We start from the raw sequence: 24,241 nt of genomic DNA, 5'->3' as shown, positions 1-24,241 counted from the left end.
GACCTACCTGTAAAACCTGAAAAAGAACTATCTATTGTATCTAGCGAAATGGGGGCATGTCAACAGTTTTATTCAACTTAACGTCATTAATTGGCAATGTCTCTGACTACCCTAAATTAGTATAAAGTCGTGATAATTTGGACTTTTTACATAACCTAATTTTATCATTATTATATAAGATTTATCATTACAAGCGACGCGCCACGGCTTAGCACGGATTCATTACAAATCTTTGAATTTCTCTGCTTATTCTATACTATAACAGGCATATATAATACATAATAATATAAACCTTCTTGAATTACTATCTATTGCTGAAAACTGCATTAAAATCAGTTGTGTAATTTAAAATATATAAACACACAGACAGCGGCGGCAACTTTGTATCATACTATGTAAAGATTTGGGTTTATGATGTACCAAATTGGATTCGAATTCGTTAAATTATTCTAGCCTGAATACTGGTAGGATTAATTACGATAAAATATTCTAACCAAATCCATAACCCGTTTAATTCATTAATTATCTTTCTATAAATCCAATGACAAATAATTACGTGTCTACTGTCCACACTGACTATAATTATCACAATCGTTATCAGTAATCTGCCGGCCGATAAACAATTATCAGTATTTGATTTCATTTTACAATTACTGACAGACATGTCGCGATTTATTATATTTTGTGTGTTTTTAACAATTGTAAGTGCTAATGAACAAACGAGAGTAGTGGAGTTGGACGAAGGGGCTGTTATTGGTGAGAAATATTGGAATGGCGACTATTTCGAATTCTATGGAGTTCCGTATGCTACGGCGCCCTCGGGACGGGACAAGTTTAAGGTATTATTATAGTACAGATATATATATATATATAAATAACTAGCTGTCCCGGCAAACTTTGTTTTGCCTTAAAATAATAAAAAAATTAGGGGTGGACTACCCCTAATATTTAGGGGGATGAAAAATAGATGTTGGCCGATCCTCAGACCTACTCAATATGCTCACAAAATTTCATGAGAATCAGTCAAGCCGTTTCGGAGGAGTATGGGAACGAAAACTGTGACACGAGAATTTTATATATAAGATATATGTACATCTATATTTCCTTTACCATAAATATGTTAAAATTAATTCCTTTTGAATATTAATTATAATTTATACCCCATATTTAAATGATACAAGAGTTTGAGAAAAAATTGGAATGATCGTGATTAATCGGGATATAAATTTTTCAATATTATCCTTATAATCTTTAATATAAAAGTAGGTAAACACATTATTGTACATTTCAAATACGTAAAAAGGGTAAATATCCTATTATGTAGAATGTAAATTTAATTTCAGGTATATATTAGTACCATCAATATATATGTATATATATACATATATGTGCTATTATTTAAATTCTATATATTTGGCACATTACAAAAAAAATGTATAGAATATAACAATTATATCAATATAATTCACTTCTAGGCACCATTGCCAGTTAAACGACGAAAAAATGCAATGCAAGCGAGTACAAAAAACATAATATGTCAACAAGTGTACTACACTGGTGAAGATGATGACATAACACTCTATGGCAAAGAGAATTGTCTCACAATGAACTTAATGGTTCCAAATAAAGCAAGCGAAAAGAACTTGGTACCAGTGCTAGTGTATATTCATAGTGGTGCTTTTGCTGGAGGCAATGGCAACATGGCGAGAACCCAATACTTATCAAGACATGATGTCATAGTTATTACTTTTAACTACAGATTAGGAGCAATAGGTTTCGCTTGCTTGGGCACAGAAGAAACTCCCGGTAATGCAGCATTAAAGGATCAAGTAGCAGCTTTACGGTGGATTAATAAGAATATCAAGAAATTCGGAGGTAACCCTAAAAAGGTTACGGTTGCTGGATTTAGTGTTGGTGCAACAATGGCCGAGTTATTAGCACTATCCAAAACTACAACTGGTTTAATAGATAAGATCATTCTAGAAAGCGGATCAGCATTGGCACCTTTTGCAATAAATAGAGATCCAGTCAGCACAGTGAAAAACGTAGCTGTATCTATAGGTTACAATGATACTGGAAACTTGAAAGATTTGAATGAGTTCTTTCTCAATGCACCAGTAGCTAATATCACTGCGAAAAGCCTAAACTTTTTCCTTACAAATAGCACATTCGGTTTTGCACCATGCATTGAAAATGTTTTTGAGAATACAGAAGCATTTCTCACAGAATCACCATTAGATATATTGAGTAAAGGTGGACTTGAAGTATCAGTTTTAACAGGTTTCTCTAATATGGAAGGCATTTCGAGAGAATCTAGATTCGAAGAATGGAGTGAACTGATGAATAAAGATTTCAGTCAATTTCTTCCAGCAGATTTAGCTTTTAAAGATGACAAAACGAGAGATAACTTTATAAATGAAATAAAAAAATACTATTTTAAAAATAAAGAAGTATCTCTTGATAACGTACAAGGTTACGTAGATTATTTCTCAGATTCTATGTTTAAGTACTCGATTTTAAAGTCAGCAAAATTGCATGCAGCAAGAAGTAAAAAATCCGTGTATTTATATGAGTTTTCGTATGTTGGAAAGTTGAATACGAGACATAATTTTGTGGACAGAATAGACGGCGCCAGCCACCGGGATCAAACTGCATATATTTTAGACTTCTTTACAGCTACACAGAAGGTTAGAGATCTAAACACACGAGACCGTCTTACATATATGTGGACTGATTTTGTTAAATACGAGTAAGTATTATTCAGAAAATTAATCAACTTTATTTTTATTTCGATATTAGTTTGCCTTGTATAAAAGAGGTACGTGCAAAATGTAATAAGGCATGGAAAAATCAACTTGTATGAAGTAGAGTATACTGTATATTCCAGACGCTGTTATATAAACTCTGCAACAAAACTGTCAAACTTAGTACCACTAGTCACCATTTTTTTATTTAATAGAAAAGGCAAACAAGGTGAGGTCTCACCTAATTGATAGTAGTAGCAGTCACTTATATACACATGAACAACAACTATGACCATCCTGTTATCACTTATTAGTAGCCATTCCAGAGGATTATTATGACATGCTTTATCCTGTAATTATACTGCCTTATCTAACCCTACAGCCAAAACACATTTTATGTATTATAATATGAGTTTTTACGAATTATTACGTTCGATACGAGTAACGTATATTTTCTTAGTGAAAACTTTCATAGCTTTTTAATTTAGTTTCAACACTATTTTTTAAGTTTATTAACAAGAAATATTTTACTTTCAGTGACCCGACTGCTTATGAAAGTCCTTTAATCGACTTCAAATGGCTGAAGTATTCAAATGAGCAACCTAATTATTTGTCTATTAACGATAAACTAGAAGTGAAGAGAGATTTGTTGGCTAATAGTTATGAATTTTGGAACAACGTCTATGAAAAGTATTATTGGAATCCATCTGCACCGAAGAAATAAAATATGAAGAGACAGTAATTGTAAATAATAAATTTGAATGTACAATAAAATAGATGTAAATTTATAACACTATTATATGAAACATTTTATTTTGTTCTCTTGAAATCCTTGCTCGATTGTTTATTTCGATTAAGAATTTACAGTTTTAGTATCTATTTCTAGGGAATTTGTTCAGAGTCTATAACATCCTCTTCCGCATATCCATGATTTCTTTTTATTGTTCACACTTCCATCATTCCTTCAACAATCAATAGTAACAGCAAACAAAATGAATTCAAAACACATTTCTTCTTCAGAAGTTAGGAACTGGTGATTTTGACACTTATAAATCGTTGTCGCTTTATCAGCAACATTGTCACCTGTGAGGGGAGAAACGCAAATACAATCACACTGTCGCAACAAGTGTAAGTCATTCAATTTTCAACCTTATATTTGCAGCAACCAATATATGTTGAACTGCGAAAAGAGTGTCAGAAGAGGATTGTTGAAGGGAACTCATCAATGATAAAGTTCGATTAACTTTGGTCAAATTATATGATGTACGTAGCACGTCAAGGGATGTGAATGCAGTACTCCCTGCTTCAAAGGGAGAATATTTTACAACGATTTCCTGTCAGCTAACCCCTTTGAAGCTCGGGCTTATTTATGGTTTAAAATTTGACACTGCTATTGTCTATGTTTGGATTAGGGTGTTATTTTCTGTTGTAGATTAACTGATGCCGATCATTAAATAGATGCACCCGCCTTGTTTTTATTTATAATAATATAGACTCCTTTAGCCATTTGTTCGTGTAGAGCTTGGACTATTAAAATATGCAGGCATTTTTTGTATTTTGTATTAATCGTTTCCAAGAATTTTATTATTTTTGCTATTTTTCGCCTGACTTCATAAAAGAGAAGGTTCTATTTATGACTATATTTTAAGTGTTTGTTACGATATGATAAGACGAATTAAAGATTTACTATTTTAAACTTATGTTTACAGTTGGTGAAAAATAGGATTTGCCGCACATAACCGTGTATATAAATACCAAAATATACTATACGTGTTTATTTTTTCAATTTCTTTACAGAATCCTTGAGAATATAATATTAAAAAAAGCAGGCGTTGAAATGTTTTTTTACCACCTCCGCAAATTATTTGACGCATCCCCTAGAATCGATGCGACCCTATTGAAAATTTCAAAATCTTACATTTTTCTGCAATATTAACCCTAACCCCTCTGCAAATACTTCCTATCGCCAGCGTCATAAGTGATGAGCGACAAGCGATATTGTTGTTAATTTTATTACAAAATGCATTTTTGCATGTATCATAACCTATTCGGTTTGTTTAGGTTGTGGTTCAGTTCAAGTATCAGAGAGGAGATGTAATCTGTAGTTTATTTATGTGCAATTAATTGTTTTCAGCAATGGATGTTTTATATAATTGAAATGGCAATGACGTAATTAGCAAATTTCTTTTAAAATTAATTTTAAAATTATACTCTTTTATAATTATATTACTAGTTGTTTCATCTCACCTATTACTTCTATCATTAGATAGCTTACTTACATATGTAATGAAACTGGTTTGAAGTATGTTATAGTGAAGTGTATGTAACGAATAGCCAACGAGTGACGTAGAACTGCGTTTTACAAAATAGCGATATTTTCTTCGGTTGAATCGTATGCTTATCGATATCGTTGGTATTAAATGTAATTTAGATTATAATTACTGAAAACACCCTAACTGCTAAAAAGTACTTTATCCAAAAGTTAATAAAGTTTACATCACATTAATCTCGCTTTGCGTTTGTTTATTGTACCAAACTTACTCTGTGACTGACACCTTCAAACAAGAGCACCCTTTTTCCCCTAGTAAATATCTTTGAGCATTCTTAAATAATGCATGTTGGTATATATATATGTATTTTTAAAATGTCAGTATGATAAGTACATACTGACATTTTAAAAATTCTTCTTGTATCTTATTTTTTATAGTAACGGGTCTTCACATACGTAAAATTAGTAAAAAATATAAATATAAATTAAATCGCTATTAAAAAAATGAAAATATAGGGTTGTACTTTTTAATGCCAGACAATAAAAAAAAGTCAAATAAATGAAAAAAAAAAAATTTGCGGTGAGCATTTTCTTAACACTTAGGGGTATAAAAATTAGTCATAAACCTATTCTCAGACCTACTGAATATACATATAAAATTTCATCATAATCGGTCAAGCCGTTTCGTAGGAGTTTAAACACGAAACCTGTGATACGAGAAATTTATATTTTAAATAATGACCTGGTCTTTACATCTTCACCAGACCAATGGGGGCGAGTATAAAAGGGATTACAGACTCTTGGTTAGAGCTTATGGAGCGGAATATGAACCCCAGCCTGGAAAAACGAGCTAGCGATTTTATTGGCATACCAGGAAGATATTGATAGAACGAAATAACCTTTGTCATTTTCTAATATAAATATTACTTTCATGTATACCAACATTTATGACGAATGAAGATAAAAAATTGACATAACTCGTACTTTATTAGTCTTTCTTCTATTAAAGTTTATTTATTTCAGCACTAAAAGGAAATCTTATTAAAATAGTCTAGTCTTCTGTCTAGACGTATATTAATTCACTCTCGATGTTACTACTATGTGAGTAATCTATTAGATCTGTTTGTTGATCCAATAGTATCTGTACAGTTTAGTCACTTCACACACACCAAGTCACAAAATCGAGCTACTTTCATCTCTATACATATAAATAAATTTGGAGTGTCTGTTTGTAATATTGAAATACCGTTTTTTACTACATTTACATGAATAAAAATAACATTTTTTACAATTTTTGTCCGTCTGTCTGTTTGTTCCGGCTAATCTCTGAAATGGCAGGACCGATTTTAAACGGGCTTTTAATGGCAATTAGCTGATCCAATAAAGAGTCACTTAGGCTACCTTTATTTTAGAAAAATAAATTAATTCCACGCGGACGAAGTCACGGGTACAGCTAGTCAAGAATAAAATTTAAAACTGAAAATATATTATGCAAATTTGTTTTTAGTTGCTCTATTGGCGTTGGAAATATAACATCATAGTTCTCTGGAATAGCAACGGATGAATGGCATCTTGGGTGTCACATGATAACGTGATGTCCGAAGTTCATATATATAGCCGACGGTTATCACTCATGTGGACTGTTAGCTGGTTTTTCGTCGAACTAATGCTGTTGGCCGCAGCTGGCCTTTACAGCATCACCGGACGACAGGGGCCGAGTGCTGATGGCACTCCAAACCCGCGGAAGGATGGATCGGCTGAAGGCCAACTCCTACCTGACGGATACAACTTTAGTCTGAGGACACAAGGGGTTCGATTTTTCGATCCCGTTTGATTTTTTTGTCAATCAGAGGTGGGTGTTTTCTTCTACCTCATATTCTTTAAATGCCAAATGTACCATTAAGAATATTAAATGAAACCGTATTTATTAGATTATATTGTAAATTTTATGTAACTATATGTATGTATATATAAATATTTAAATAAGAAGTGTTACCGCTTATTATTTTAATAAACCGTTATATTAATATATTATGTATATGGCAAACTAGCTATAATATAATAATCTCAGGACAATTCACACAGCGCCATCTAGACCCAAGTTAAGCTAGCTAAAGCTTGTGTTATGGGTCCTAGACAACTGATACAAATACATAGATATTTTTTTTTTCGTAAATACATACATATTATACATAGAAAATACCCAGACCGATACAAACAATCATACTCATGAATACAAATGTTTGTGCCGTGCGAGGAATCGAACCCGCGACCATCGGTCGTAAAGCTATATGCTAGACCGCTAGACCACCGAGGCCGTCAATGTCAAGCTATGTATTATAGTTTACCATATATACAATTGTTTTTTTTTTAATTTATTATGTTGTACGACTCTGGATCCTATTAAGCCCAAATTTAACAATACACTAAACTCGAAGTTATACAATTTACAAAAATTAACAAAATGTATACAACTACGTAGATCTATATATTTTTCGTAAATACATGTATATTATAGAACAGTAGAAAAGACCCAGACTGAAACAAATAATCATACTCATCAATAAAAATGTTTGTGACGTGCGAGGAATCGAGCCGGCGACCATCGGTAGTAAGGCGGTGTGATAACCGTTAGACCACAGAGGCGGTCGGGTGCAAGAACCCAAAAATCACATATGTATCGCATTTTTAGCAATAAATTATTAATTTCATTAAAATATTAATTTCACTTCGGATAATATAAAAGTACTCACTAATAAGTCACAAGTTAATTAACAACCACAGGCATTCTAATAATTAACAACAATGGAGTTGGAGATTAAAGTTATTCACTCAATTATAATCACCAAGGAACATTGCAACGTTCGCCAATTTTCAGGAATGCATGCCGTCCGCCATTTTGTCCTGGAAGCGCGCGGAATTCAGTATCGATGAGAAGTGCATGCCTGCAAGCAAGAGATACATGTACAGGTTGTTTCAAATACAACCATAAAATTTTAGCTATTTTCAAAAATATCAATTTTATTTTAGCATAATTTTATTACGTATGTTAAGAGATATATATGTAAGGTAGTTTAAAAAATAACAATTGAAATTTATTATTTTTTTCACGTATGCTTAATTGTACAAAATGTATAAATAAATGAATTTTAATATTAGGACCTCATAGAAATAATAATTTTACCAAATATTAAGTAATGAATATAGTTGAAAATACTGTTTACGATTGAAATGAATTGTTACTATTTCGCATCTTATTTATATAAAAACATAAAAGGAGGTAATGCTCAATTTGTTTCTCATTATACACTAATAATGAGTGCGTAGCGATTTCTATGTAAGAGGCATGCGATAATCATCGCATGCCTCTTACTTATTATACTGTAATTATTTATATAAAAAAACATCTATTAAAAAGAGCAACACACAAGTTTTTTGCTCATTCTTTTTGTGATGAATCTGTATTTCGAATGAGTGTTAGAATCCAAATATGACTATTCAAAAACTTGTAATGAGTTTATTTGAATAAAGATTATTTCTATTTCTATTTCTTATATAATTTGGACATTGGTTTAAATCAAGACAATAGCAAATAATACTTAATATAACCAAATTTTTTTAAACCCTATAATAGAATTTTAAAAATTAGAGTTATATTATATATTTCATAAATTTGTGAATGAACTTCCAATAACTAATCAATACTTTAAATCTATTCTGAAATTACAAAAATAAATTTAGAAAATAAATATCTCATTGTTCACATTGTATGCGCTATGTAGGTAATATTTACTATTTATTCCAATGTGCTGAAACTTTGTGAAATTATTTCTGATAATCACACCAATAAATGTAGTTGAAAGAACTTTTTTGTATAATAGAATAGAAAATCTTTTATTCAAATAAACTTAATTTAAGCACTTTTGAATAGTCATAACTTTTTTATATAGTTTGTTTTTTATCTACCACTCGTTCGGAAAGCTGTCTCATCACAAGAAGAACGAGCAAAAACTTGTGTGTTGCTATTTTAAATAATACTTATAAGTTTACATTTACAAGTCGAAACGTGTGAATACAAACTACCAACAAGCAATAATTTTTTGGGTCAAATATAAATATGCAATAAGATTAAATCAGTCGTAGTGATAAGTGACGCACACTATATATTATAAGAGTATATTTACTATTTTTATTACCATAACCGATAATATCGGAGATTAACACATATGTTTATATAATGTGGTAATGTACCACCGTACATGTGTGTAATGTATAACCGTGAAAAATGTTACTTCGATAACTAACCAATATGATATAAATCTAAAGTCAAATGGAACACGCTGTACAAACGCATTCTGTGAACGTTATGCAAACTAAATTCGCCAGGCATTCAATTTGCTGATGACATTTCGGGCAATGTTAACATTGCTTAGCAATACACACGAGCGACTCGAGAGAAACAAGCATTTTTAGATAAAACTACCTATGTACCGTGGCGTTACTTGTGTGAATTCTACTATATAAAAAACAACCTACGTGCTATATATTCGATTTAGATATATATATATATAGATTCGTGTCTAGATTTTTTATACTACTCTGGTAATGGTCTGACAATAAAGAATACGGCCATTCTGGTGGTAAACAGTTACCATATGTACATCTGAAACACAAGGGGTGTCACGTATGCGTTAAGAAACCAAAATACACCCTTCTTGGGATATGATGTGAGCTGTGTAATAAAATTTATTCGAATTAGTAGTTTTTTATATGAAAGAGTAAAATATAATCATTCTCAAAACTTTTGAAATTATTTCTTTACATCATATTAAGCGAGCTTAGGATTATAATATAATTGTTATGGAAAAATATAAACATCCTGTAGTTGAATGCATTCCATGAACGTAACGCTATGCGAATAGACTGCGTGAACAGACGTTCAATTTGTCATGTTATTTCGTGAGATATCTGTTGGCATTTTGGTTATCTCTCTGCGTATGGTGGCAACGAAGCATGAAATATCTAATATATATAAACAAGCAATATACTTACAAATAAGGAATATGTAATATTGACTATGCAGCGTGGTTTCCCTCGCTTTATTTTATTTCAAACGACTAGCGACGATCTAACCTAGCAAATTGTAGTATTTTTTATGTTACTAGCTTTTGTCCGCGGCTTCGCTCGCGTTAATTTATCCCTTTAGGGGTGGAATTAATGAAAATCATTTCATAGCGGATACCTACGTCATAACATCTACCTGCATGCCAAATTTCAGCCCGATCCCACCAGTGGTTTAAGCTGTGCGTTGATAGATCACTATGTCAGTCACCTTTGAGTTATATATATTTAGATTTGAATAGTAATCAATATGAAGACAACCCCCTTACGGGTAGAATTTATCAAAATCCTTTGTTAGGGGATGCCTACGTCATAGTAGTGCTTTATGCATGCAAAGTCTCATCCCAATCAGTTTAAAATTGACAAAGTCTCATACAAACTTTCATCCCCTATTTTACCCCCTTGCGGGTAGAATTAATGAAAATCCTTTCTTAGGGGATACCTACGTCATAACATCTACCTGCATGCCAAATTTCAGCCCGATCCGACCAGTGGTTTGGGCTGTGCGTTGATAGATCACTATGTCAGTCACCTTTGAGTTATATATATTTAGATTAAGGTTTTGTAGAGTAAAATGTTACGATTTATTTCGTAACCCATCATGACTACAGGGTTTAAGGGAATGCGTGCTTTTCAATACGCTTTCCTTGCAGATTCGGTCAGTATGACCACGAGGTTAGTATAGCCCTGAGTTCGTGGATATACCATAGATATGCCATCTATGGTAAAGGTCATACGTTTGTATAGTTTATGTAGTTGAAATAGCAATAAAACTTATAGTATGCCTGATCAATAGTGGACCATAAACATCTCAAAATTAACGTAAGACGTTCGTGCACATTGTTATGCCATCACTAAGGTCTAAGTTAACATGCCGTAATCAGTATTTGCTTGTCGGTAGAAGTAGCTGAGACAGAGGTATCAATAACCACTTTATTTAAAGTCTACTTCCACAAACATATAGCAAAAAGGAGTAAATGCAAAACTCATTACTAATTGAAATAAAAAAAGAATATAGTTCATATAACTAAAAGCATCACCATGTATATCAGAGAATGTCTGTCGCCTGTTGCACTTACGTTGCCATTCTTGTGGACTAAGGTGTGACATTTTTATGTCACAAAGTGTTTTGTACCTTATAAACGAAAACAAAAAAATAGTTTTATAATTTAAGACAAATTTGACGAGTTACAAAGAAGTTTAAACCAAAAGTTATTAATTTATCCATGCTGGGTGCTTGGTTTACACAATTATCTATATGTACATATAAATAAAATTGGAGTATCTGTTTGTAATATTGAAATAACCGTTTTTTACTACATGCATATGAATATAAATACGGTACATACACCAAAATAACATTGTCACAATTTTTGTCTGTTTGACTGTTTGTTCTGGCTAATCTCTGAAATGACTAGATCTATTTGACGGCACTTTTTTTGGCAGGTAGCTAATATAATAAGGAGTAACATAGGGTACTTTTATTTTAGAAAAATAAAGTTAAGTTCCACGCGGACGATTTCGCGGGTACAGCTAGTTATCAATTAAATTTTATTAATGTAACCTTATTAATATATACATTTAATAGATTTATAAACTTTTAGATTTTATTGTTTGTTGCAAAAATTTAACATTTTTTCTATAAAATGAAGTCTGTATTTAAAAATAGATTACAAATAATGTACAAGCTTGATATTGCTATCAATAAATCCGGTCGACGCTTTGACTTTATAATTATTACATAGTATAAAACAAAGTGCCTGTTGCCTCAAACAAAGTGTCTGTCTGTCTCTATGTATGCTTAAATCTTTACACACTACACAATGGATTTTCAAGAGGTTTGTTTTTAATAGATAGAGTGATTCAAGAGGAAGGTTTATATGTATAATACATGTACACCCGTGTGAAGCCGGGGCAAGTAGCTAGTTTTAAATAAACCAGATTATAAACAACAAAGTTATAAGGATACGATATCGCCAGCTCATCTATGAACCGACATCAAAAATGGAAAAAATATTACAATCAAAAATCAACTTTTATGCTCTGTTGAACTTTGATAGCGGCCGAGAGTTTTAAAGCATCCAATGTAAACCCTCTAAGAATTCCAGCGGCTTTTTGTCCTCCAAATTTCTCAGCCGGATGACTGTGCAATTACCGATATCTCGGTTATATAGCAACCGCGCCCCCGGAAAATTCCTATTTCAGAGCGATAAATCAGTTTTCCGTTTATTAAAACGCCCCCCATGACACCTTCGATCCACGATCGCCCCTTATGTTATGGCGTTGGCGAAAATAATAATAATAATCTTTATTATCCACCCACAATATATATTTTATTCCTACAAATACATATATTTTTGCACTTTCAGTATTATAATAATATCTGAGAAGAAACTGCCGTATACTAAGCAGAGCATATGTTATGGGTATTAGATAACTCATATAAATACTTAGATACATTTTTTTTAAATACATATATAATATATACAGAAAACACATACAATACAAACATTCATACTCATGAATAAAAATGTTTGGGACCGTGCAAGGAACCGAACCCGCTACTAAGCCGCAGGGCAACTGAGGCTGTCTAGGTTGTCTAGTATACTAAGAAAACACGTGGTAAGCAGCGCCCGCGGATTCATGGGCGTGAAGTTTAAAGCCTACATGTTATTCTTATGCTTAAGCTATATAACTGTAAAGTTTCATCACATTCCGCTTCAGTAGTTTATGAGTGAAAGAGTAACAAACATCCTTCCATCCATACTCACAAACTTCCGCATTTATAATATTACTAAAATCAATAGACAATCCGCCATTGTGTATCAGTAAGACATATTTTGACGGAGAAGGGAAGAATGTTTATAATATAATTCATTCCTCAAATTAAAGGTAAGAAAGAGAAAACATAATATGGAGTAACAAAATAAAGAAACAGAGAACTATAGAGAAACAACAGAAAAACGTAAAATAAGCAGAAGAAGAGTAAAATACAAGTTACAAACTTAAATAACATTCCCGTAATTTACGTTTGATCTTAATCTTATATATAAAATTGTCGTGTCACCGTTTTCGTTCCCATACTCCTCCGAAACGGCTTGACCGATTCTCATGAAATTTTGTGAGCGTATTAAGTAGGTCTGAGAATCAGCCAACATCCATTTTTCATCGCCATAAATGTTAGGGGTAGTCCACCCCTAATTTTTTTTTATTTTAAGGCAAAACAACGTTTACCGAGACAATTAGTATTATCTAAAATAATGATTTCAGATATTACAACATCTAATAGGGACTGTGAAAATAATGAATTACAAAGTGATGATTCACCAACAAATCTACCATCATTAATTAATGTACAATGATATTAAAAATATCTTGAGGGGTCAACTTGAGAGATGAATGCTTCTACTGGGGCGTTTTTAGTATTTATGAGTTCCGTATCGAAACGTATAAACCTTTTTCTTCAACCCCAGCATCTGTGGTTCATTTACGAATAAACATATATATGTACGATGCAAAATCCATACAAATATAATGAGTGGATTTTGCTAATTATTATATTTGTATGGAAAATATAATAATTAGCAAAATCCACTCATAAAAAATAGTATTATAATTATTATTATTTTTTTTTTTAAATAGAGACATATTTTTCTTTCTATATATTTGTTACCCTGTCAGGAGTATGACTAAATATCTTATAATGAAATTTGACATAAAACTAGATTGTAATACAATGACGGATATAGACTATCCTATATCGGAAGAAATAATCTAAAAAGGGATGAAATATGGGATGAAAGTTTGAGCAGACAACAGTATCAATATAGCAGCAACTATGATTTGTAAATATATGAAACAGCCATGGCTTGATGAATTGATGAATGAATGAATGAATGAAACTCTTTATTGTTCCTCTCACAGAAAATACAATTATGTATAAAATGATAAAAAAATATAATACAAAAAACAAGACAAAGAGGTAACAATGGGCGGCCTTATCGCTAAAAAGCGATCTCTTCCAGGCAACCTTATTGATTTGGTTTATAATCCCGGCTATAAACCGAATCTGGATAACATGAAAAAACGCGTATCAATTTATTTATGTCACACGGATTTATTTTAAAAAGCCTATTTTAAGTGTGTAAAATTGTGAATGTCTGTATAGACAAACTGGATAACAGTCAATGTATTACAAATTAAAAGTTATTAATATAGTTAAATGAGATTTAACATGAATAATTTTATTGTAAATATAGATATACCTCTCTCGACGATTCAACTAGGTTGCACTAGACGTGGTCACGAGCTGACTGGAGTAATAGCGTGTGTCAACGTTGATAGGTGCCGGCAGTTTATTCAACTACCGTCATTAGATTGTCAGACGAAAATCGCGGCACTCAGTCCTCACGGTATCAGTACACTTATTTACTCATACTACCGAACTTTGTTTAAATTTATTACTTCCTGTATTCCACGCAGATGATAACTTTATACCGTCTTCTTGGTTAAAGTTACTTACTGGTTTACTGGTAGAGTGTTAAATTAGTCATATATATTGTATTTGTGCATTAAAGTTAAAAGAAAGAAATAAAATTGGGGTACTTTAATTCCTGTTAAATAATGTGATACTAATTAAAAAAAAAAGAAGTAAATTGAAAGTAATAGTCATATTTTTTATATTGTAAATAATATTTTTTTATAAGGCAAATGTATCTACGGAACTCTACTGATATTAGTCCAATGCGTTCTTTCCCACTCTGTAATCTCCACGCCCTAATGTTGGGGACATCGGATAAACACGGTTTAATGTTGTTTGCAAAACAGCATAACACAGATAAGAAGATAAATAGGTTTTCTTTCTGTTTGAAATTGTATAGTAAAAAAAATTTAAATTAAAAAAGAAAGCAAAAAAGAGTTTGTAAACTCAAATACTGTATCTAATGAACATTTTATTTTCGTCAATATATTAGTTTTCTTATGTAATGAAAACTAATATTACATAATTAGGTACTATCATACTTTTTTTTAAAACTATAAAATAAAAACAAACTTGTTGTTTATATAAATGTACCATCAAGACGCTTGTTCAAGATGGGAAAGTCAATTGTCCCGTCATTTTATTGCATTCTCATCTTTAGTCCTACACTCTTGACAGAGTGGTCGTGGCTTTCATGATGGTAATAATTATAAATACCCTTGGAATTGTCCAACTAGATGGCGGGGTGTGAATTGTCACACCCCACCATCTAGTCTCAAGCAAAAGAAGAGCTTGTGTTTTGGGTACTAGACAACTGATAGATTATACTTTTTTATAAATATATATATAATGTACAGAGAAAATGCCCAGACCGATAGAAAAAATCACACCCATGAATATAAATGAAACTAAATTAGTATCATAATAATTATTTGATTTACAAATATCTCTCTAAAGAATGAGAATAATAAATAGACAAATCCCAAAATCACCATGACAAAATCCGCTAGTCCCTCCAAACAATTAATTATACTGTCCCACGCAAAAATCTCGATTTAAAAGCCGATATGAATGAAGTCTCCAAGCCAAATAATTTCACAGTGGAAAAGCACAATATCTAATCTGCGTTGACAAAAAGAAAATTAACAGCACAATGGGAAAGCTAAATGAAATATCACTTGTACAACAAGAGTTTTTGATGGAGGGGTAGAGATCAGAATAGCACTCCAAATATTTCAATTACACAACTGTCGGTGACAAAGGTTTGCTCGTGGTCGATTTTTATTCTGTCGCCGTAAATAAATCGTCAAGCGTGAGTCTAATTCATTCAAGTTTAATTTCTTTTTAAAAATGTTTTCTTTTCTATAAATATAAAAAGTTTTTAGTTATAATGAAAAAACTATTATATATTATGGGCAATAGAATGAGTGGATGGACAATAAATTATGTTACACTCTTAGAAACTGTTAACGAAGACATTCGCAATTGATGCAAAAATTAGTATATGACAATTTGTAAATATTTTGTATTATATATGACTTGACAATGACAATCATGACTATTAGTTGAGTCATTATTGCAATGAGTGGCAACAAATAAATTTTAAATTACATTCAAATCTTACTAATATTATAAACGTGAAAGTTTGTGAATAAGGATGGATATTTGTTACTCTTTCACACAGAATCTACTGAACAAATCTTGATGAAACTTTGCAGTAATATAGCTTTTAGAATTAACATTAGGGATTAGAATAACACATAGGCTATAATTTAAAAAGATGTTATGTAAATTGGGCGAAATATAATCATAAATGTCAAGTAGTCAAACAGACGAAGTTGTACGTGTCTGCTAGTATAATATAATACTATCTACTAAATGTTATTATAATTTATATTATATACTAATTGATAACTGAAAATTATATAAACTAAAAATAAAACGTAATTGTTCTTCCTATATGACACCACAAGGGAAATTAAATTAACTTGTCGCTTCTAATATTATTTTAGGTTCAATTCTGTATTTTAATTAAATGCATATTAATTCTCAAGAGGTGAACTTAATTAAATGTTGTGCTTAATAAAAATAGCATCCAATATTTAAGAAGTAATATATTTTAGGGTTTAATTAACCCTAAGGTGCTATTATGATCCCCAATATTTAAAATTAGAAGGGGTCGACATAAGTGGCCCAGCGTCATCATGGTTGCAGAAAACTGCTCGCATATTCCCCTAAACCCTGACAAAAGATGAACAGCTGATTGGTAATATTTTCCCCAAGAAAAAAAATAATCACCAATATTTGTGTAAGTTTGTTTTAAGAACGGAAGTTTTTATAAAAAAAATTCCGTTAAAAAACTCAATTGTTAATAATTGGTAATTGAAAATTGCTGTATATAAAAATTCTACACTCTATATTTGAAAATTGGCAATTAAAAAAGAAATAATTATATAACATAAAACCTTAACAGTATATGCGTAAAAGATATGGTTAAAAATATAATTACCTATAATGCGTTTTGTTATTAGGTGTTCCGTGTTTTATTAAATTTTTTTTATTCAGATAATTTTAACGAAGTCATTATAATATATAAAAAAATATACCTTAATTAATTTGAAATTTTTATTTATTTTTTTGCAATTCGAATGTTCCATTCTATATTCAAATAATCTAAAAAATGGTTGTTTTTTGTTTTAAGTTATCCAATCCGAGCAGGAGAAGGGCATATTCCATACTGCCTTGTTGAAAACTTTAACATTTGGATACCGGTATACACTTTCCAGTCTTCAAATCTCGTACAGTGGGGACATTGCAGAAGCAATCAGGAATGTCACACGCTCCTAAAGAGGTCGGCAAGTTATTGACGTCAGGGTTGTCACATGATGGTTCTTCGACGCGTGGACAGTACAGCACTGAGTGTTCGCCTGGTGGGCATTGCTCTATAGAATAATACAAATAGTTACATAACATTTTTTTTATAATAGTATTTATTTCCCCCCCCTGGAGATAATTTTTCCAAACATTCTTTAGCACTATATGTATAAAAATTTCATAGTAATTCCTCTAGCCATTTTTACATGAAATAATAACACACAGACAAACAGATAGTTTTGACTTCGTCACGATTTCCCGCATTTATTATATGTAAGAAAGTACTCACTCGTAGGTATGCCCTGTCCATTAACAAACACGAAAACAGTTGCTAATAAAAATACAATTGTAGAATTCATTTTACAAAAGAAATCGTCGCACGATATATTATCTCAAAATACACACAATTAATGGTGTATTGTTCAACAATACACTACGTTTTTATACTTTGCTTATAAGTAAGTCGGGGGAATAACTTAACACAAGCATTACTAACGCGTTTATTATCCGCTGTTTTCCTCCTAAGAAACAAATAAGCAAATAAAATTAATTAGGTATGTAAATTTAATGCATACATTTACAATTCTCTGGCTGTCATCGATCAATGGGGTTAAGCATTTTAGGTGTGGTCATAACTTGGATGGGTGACCGTTTGGTACACAAATATTTAATTAAAGCGATTCTGTGTTTTGGACTGCTTCTACTTTGTGACTGTAATATATTTCTGGCTTAATCAGCAAATCCGGACGGTATGGTGACGTCACTATTTCCATTCGCCTTAACCTCATCCCAATGACCACGTTTATAAAGTGCATGTAGGAACTGTTATGACTTTCATTGATAAATATTTAATTTTCCTTGACCGTTTATGTTATTACTTTATTATTTATGCTATAATAAATAGGTTATATCCCTTTTACAGCCACCTGCTTAGTAATATGAGAATGACATTGTTATTAGATAAGAAATCATTTAGAATATAATTGCAAACTCAAATAACTTAATAAATAAACTAAACTAACTTGACAAATATTTAACTGAATGTACGCAGACGATTTTGAAAAAAATCATCTTGTGTCTCAGTTACTTCAGCCACCAAGCACTACCAACCATCCTAAGTACTTTATTAGAGTTTCGTAGGTACACCATGTGTTTTATGTTTTTTTCGTGATTAAAAATCTCACAATCCCCCTTGTTATACCTCTAGCAGGGCACTGTCTTTGTGAAAGTTATGACAATATACATATAAGTAATATAAATAACCCTGGAAAATCAACATAGCACCATCTAGTCCCACGGTAAGTAGAGCTTGTGTTGTGGGTACTAGACAACTGATATAAATACTTAGATATATTTTTTATACATAACATACATAGAAAATACCTAGACTGATACAAACAATCATACTCATGAATACAAATGTTTGTACCGTGCGAGGAAACGAATCCGCGACCATCGGAAGAAAAGCATCTATCCATATCCTATACCGCTAGACAACCGAGGCCGTCAAAATAAAAAAAAGGTTAGACTAAAAACAGGCCTATAGCAAATTGGAATATCTTGATCGCAACTAAGTTATTTTATAGCCAAATTTTATTAAATGATTCTATCAAATTTGAAGTAACCATGATTAGCTTTCGGAGTAAAAATTTCTTACTGTCAAAAAAAGTTTGAAACATTTTTGATAATAATAAAGAATAGGTTTGCATAATATATAACATAACAAGGGCATATGATACACAAAGGTCGTGACTTTGAATCTAGCCAACATCAATAAATAGTCAAATTCTATCAAAATAAATAATGATAAAAAACTGACAACTAACTAAATACCATATTCGATTCCTCGCATGATTAGTTGTATTCATAAGTATGTTTGTTTGTACTGGTAGATACAATAGTATAAAAAATATGTTGTAAAATATTAGAAAAAGAAACTTAAGTATTTCTTAACAGTTGTTTAGTATCTACATAAAACATAAGCTCTGCTTAGCTTGAGAATTAGAACCTGTTTATCAACGAATGGAAAGTTTCATTTAAATATACTCAGCGAAATGTGGATATGTCAAATGTTGCGTGAGATATTGATATAGTTATGCATAAAGTGTATATTATAAATACCTTATAGACGTACATATGCAATCATTATAAAATATATATTCACATAGTTTTTGTGGTCCCGGCATTGATGACGGCAGTCTATCACGGTAGCGTCGAAACACCACAACTTCGGCCAGTAGTGGCAGCACTCCTTCATAAAGGTGGACAGCATGTTGGTAAAGACTCGGGCCACAAACGCATTGAAGCTCGCGTTGTAACTCGACTCCAGCTGCGTCATCCTCAATTTCAGGCTACTCCTGGTCCCTATATAGTCGACAAAATCCTATTCCTTTTATATTATGTTTTATTTTATAGATTGTAAATTAGTTTATATGTTTTAGTATATTAAACTTCCGAGCTCCTTATAAAACTTGAATTAGTGCTAAGTAACGATTAACATTAAATCATCGTCAAGGTTCATTCAGCCTCTGGAATTCAGGAATCTCCAAAAAGGGCCTTCTTTCAATTCCAATGGGCCATTTACGTGTCCGTAAAAAAGACCGCGCAAAAAAGAGTGCTACACAAAAAGTATTTGAGTTTTATCTCGTTTGTTTACCATTTCATGTTTACGAGATGTCATAAAGTTAATACCACCTTTTGTCCTTTCGTCTCGTAACGGAAACGGGACAAAGGAGGGATCGGGCGAAGTGTGTCCCGCAAACAGTGAACGGGTTCGAATTATTTGCTCATATATTTCATCTGAAACTTTTTGTCAACACGACAGCCTAAAAGGATTTTGTCACTTTTTGATCTGTAATAAAACCTCTATATTAGTTAAACTTGGGTACCTATGTTTTATGTCACTAGAATAGTAAACAGGGTAACAGTCCACCTGATAGTTATAATAATAATAGCTCAAGACAATTCACACAGCGCCATCTAGTCAAATGCTAAGCAGAGCTTTTGTTATGGGGACTAGACTTTCTTTTCTAAATACAGACATAATATTCATAGAGAAAATCCAAACAAACGTATTCCTGAATACAAATATTTGTATCGACGAGGAATCGAACCAGCGACCATGTGCTAAACCGCTAAACCACCGAGGCCGTGTTATCATGTGATACCCATGATGTACCGCTCTAGTGTTAGCATTTCGGGAGACTAAGATATCATCTTGGTATTCTTTTATTCCACCCTATAAACCGAAACACGTATGCTACTTGGAGGTAAAAAAAAGATGAGACTGAGGTACCCATAAAGACGACTTTGTACAAAGTCTGGGTAGGGGGAAGAGGATTGTTAGTAATGTGGACTAATAACCTTATTGCTAGCAATATAAGGTTAACCTCTATACGGTTCCCCCTTGAAGTCATTGTGACAAATTCCTAGTGAATTTGTCACGGTGGGTGATCGGACCTGACTTCATGCATGCTCATCCTACCACTGGTGCCCCGCAAATGTAAACCGTTAGCGCAGGCGGGTGCACCATTCCATAATCATCAAAAAAAAATCTAGCTAAAATCCACTAAAACCATCCTGTTGTGTAATTTCGAATTTTTACTTAACTCTTTTAGATATATTTCATTTCTCTGCTCTGAGAAAAGCAAAAGGTCTCTATATAGTAAATTTTCGCTTCGAAAGGCAGATTTGACGTTGGTTCCGACTGGTCATTGTTCGGAATCAACAGACTATGATGGATTTCAATGTGCTCAGTAAAATATAGGCCAGTGGAGTGTAATGATTAGGTACAATGCAATTTGAATTCAACGGTTTTCGTAATTAGGTTGATATGAACGGTTAATAATTTAATAATTATCACTGTTTACATTATCTAAAGTTTTAATCGAGACCTGACTGTTGCTGCCACTTTAAATAAAATATAAATTGAACCATAATACCTAATGTATATGTTAGACCTACAATGAGAGTCACTGGCAGTTTTTATATATACTTTTATCCATATTCAAAATATGATGTTCTTTATATAATTTTTATTTTAAAATACTTCTGTCACTGCGCTCTGCAATAAAAGACGTCTGTTCAAACATCTACCTATTTTCATTAATTTTTTACTGTATATCATGACATTGATGGTCAAGCTATTTAGCAAACGACAACAATTTTATTCATTCAAAAATTTGAATAAATGTGTAAAAACTCTTTATTGTTCTTCTCATAAAAAAAAAACAATTACATATTTATGTACGAACATAATTACAATAAGATACAGAGGAAATAATGGCCGATTTCTTCCATTTGTATTCATGAGTATAATTGTTTGTATTGGTCTCTTTTTGTTTTCTATGTATAAAATATTTCAGTATTTTTTAAATTGTTTAGTAACCATAACACAAGCTCTGATTAGCTTGGGACTAGATGGTGCTGTATCCAGGGTTATTTAAAGGGTAATTCTCTGGGTCGTTATAATTATTTAACACCTAGGTAACTCAGAACTTGTAAATAGTGAAGTTTTTTTAGTGGATGATAATGGAATGGTGTACATGCCAGTGCTAACGGTTTATGCAGCGAGGCACCAGTGGAGGGTGATAGGATGAACAGGATGTGTCAAATTCACAGGGAATTTGTCACGATTGTTTCCAGGGGGGACCGCGGAGGTCATCCTGACATGGTACATTTCTAGCAATGGAATCATTAGTCCACATCACTAATAATCCCCTCCCCCCCAATAGTGTGAAGTTAAATCTTTCCCGGAGGAACTCTAACTAGGGAATCTAAGGAAATAATACAACACCAGCATCTCTTTCCGAGGTATCCTCGGCTTTAGCCACGTGTTTAATAAGAGCACACAAGAAATTGTCATGTCGTTCACAGGTACGGAAAATTGCTGTGCTGTAATGGAATTTTTTACTTGGTTAGTAACCAGAGCTTACTCTACAAAAGATACGTGACTCTAATTCTAGATTTGTGGATGAATGAATGGATGGTTTTACGTAAAAACTACTGAATGGATTTTAATAAAACTTTACAGTACTATAGTTTATACACTAGAATAACACATATATAGACAGTAAATTTTAAGTAAATAAAGTCACAGGCGCAGCTACTAAGTAATATTTTAATACATAACCTTCTTCACATAGTATAAAACGAAGTTGCTTACGTTGTCTGTTCGCATATATGTATTTTTTAAATTACGCACCAGAACAAGTTAGCAGCATGTTGCTGTAATATGTGTGTTTTATATTTTTTTTTAAATGTATATTGAGATGTAACATTTCTGATGGGTGGTGGAATACTGTTCCAACATTTAGTTGCCATAGCTCATCAAATGTAGAAAAGTTCAGCTTCCAGTATTGATACTCCGGACTTTTAAATTTTATCAGACCAAATAACAAACATACTATATGTAAATGTCGCCGTGATTCCATATCAAGTATCGAGTAAGTTATATTATAGAACAAGCCGCGAAATTCAAAGATTTGTAATGCATGCGTCCGAAATGCAATTTATTAAACACTAGCGAGCCGGGACGGGTCGCTAGTGTTTAATAAATTACCTTATATTCAACATAATTAAACATCAAACCTTGGTCCTTTGTGCCCTACTAATTAATAATGTGATCGTGGGAGCTCCTCGGAGCGCACACCTGCGTGGAACGTTCTGACGCACGGTCGGACTTCGGCCCAAGGGGACATCTCCTGTTATGGTATCTAGTTTCTATGCTACACAAGATGAATAAATTGATACAATTTTTAATTAAAGATGGCGCTGCAACATTTTATAAACGAACAGAAATTGTTAGATGAAGCTTCTATATTAAATGGATATAATTTAAGAATAGTTGTACTTAACTTTTTTTTAATAATATAAATAAAGTGTCAGGTACATCCCGTTCTTCCAAACCATTATCATATACGTTTATTAAAAAACAAAATAAATCATTAATCAATTAACATAGTCATAAAACAAAGTCGCGGTCGCTCTCTGTCCGACCCTATGTATGCTTATACCTTTAAAACTACGCAATGGATTTTGAAGCGGTTTTTTAATAGATAGAGTGATTCAAGAGGAAGGTTTATATGTATAATACATGTACACCTGGGCGAAGCCGGGGTGAGTAGCATTCTATGAAACAACTCAATAATTATTTGTAAAACAAAAATTTGCTCCACAAAAATCGATCTGGTATCACTGCACGGTGATACTAGACTGGTATCGTCATGGCAACACCACATAAACCGCAGGGTTTAAAACCATATCATTACCGGGAATACCGTTACATGGAAAGCGCGAGTTGTTTGTAACTACCAAAACTTGTATAATTGGCATCCAGTCCACAGTGGTTATTGAATTTAATAACGGAAACTTGCCCCAATAATACTATTACTGCTATAGGAAGATTACTAGGTGGAGCTACAAATCGCCTTCATTTGTCCCGGAAGGTCCCTAGAGGATTCTGTATTGAATCATAAAGGTGTCAACACAGATGGAGGTTATGATCTAAGATTTTAACTGTCCATATCTGTATACGTGGTGGGGGAAAGGCGAGGGTTATTCGTAATGGGCAATACAGGCCCAGGTTCGGCATTGGCTATGGTATACATTTCTTCGATGGACTATATTTGGGAACTGGCTGGTCAAGAATGAATAGCTTACCCTAACAGCAGTATACTCGTTCTTCTATGGTCTCACACGGTTATAGGAATCTTAATAATTCTGTCATTTTTCTTACAAACATTAATATGTGCA

At 32.4% G+C, this 24,241-nt stretch overlaps 2 protein-coding genes across 2 annotated transcripts; one reads left to right on the top strand and one right to left on the bottom strand.

The window, feature by feature from the left end:
• Positions 1 to 659: 659 nt before the first annotated feature.
• LOC131843521 (venom carboxylesterase-6-like) lies at positions 660 to 3,513 on the top strand. Its single transcript, XM_059192187.1, has 3 exons — positions 660 to 839; positions 1,476 to 2,749; positions 3,282 to 3,513. The coding sequence occupies exons 1-3, from the start codon at positions 663 to 665 to the stop codon at positions 3,466 to 3,468; spliced, it is 1,638 nt and encodes a 545-aa protein (XP_059048170.1). The 5' UTR covers positions 660 to 662; the 3' UTR covers positions 3,469 to 3,513.
• Positions 3,514 to 17,259: 13,746 nt separating this feature from the next.
• LOC131843547 (uncharacterized) lies at positions 17,260 to 17,881 on the bottom strand. Its single transcript, XM_059192224.1, has 2 exons — positions 17,778 to 17,881; positions 17,260 to 17,556 (listed from the first exon to the last, which is right to left on the bottom strand). The coding sequence occupies exons 1-2, from the start codon at positions 17,845 to 17,847 to the stop codon at positions 17,369 to 17,371; spliced, it is 258 nt and encodes an 85-aa protein (XP_059048207.1). The 5' UTR covers positions 17,848 to 17,881; the 3' UTR covers positions 17,260 to 17,368.
• Positions 17,882 to 24,241: the final 6,360 nt, after the last annotated feature.

Source organism: Achroia grisella, unplaced genomic scaffold (assembly GCF_030625045.1).
Source record: "Achroia grisella isolate CSIRO2021 unplaced genomic scaffold, CSIRO_AGI_Agris_v1 utg1086, whole genome shotgun sequence".
Lineage (NCBI taxonomy): Eukaryota > Metazoa > Arthropoda > Insecta > Lepidoptera > Pyralidae > Achroia > Achroia grisella.
The sequence above is the reverse complement of the archived record's forward strand: the minus strand, read 5'-3'. Positions and strand labels throughout refer to the sequence as shown.

Bases quoted from the DNA above. Each gene is read 5' to 3' on its own strand.
- LOC131843521 (XM_059192187.1), top strand. From the start codon at position 663: ATGTCGCGATTTATTATATTTTGTGTGTTTTTAACAATTGTAAGTGCT. The intron at 840-1,475 runs GTATTATTATAG...ATTCACTTCTAG, and splicing joins CGGGACGGGACAAGTTTAAG to GCACCATTGCCAGTTAAACG. The intron at 2,750-3,281 runs GTAAGTATTATT...TTTTACTTTCAG, and splicing joins ACTGATTTTGTTAAATACGA to TGACCCGACTGCTTATGAAA.
- LOC131843547 (XM_059192224.1), bottom strand. From the start codon at position 17,847: ATGAATTCTACAATTGTATTTTTATTAGCAACTGTTTTCGTGTTTGTT. The intron at 17,557-17,777 runs GTGAGTACTTTC...ATTATTCTATAG, and splicing joins TGGACAGGGCATACCTACGA to AGCAATGCCCACCAGGCGAA.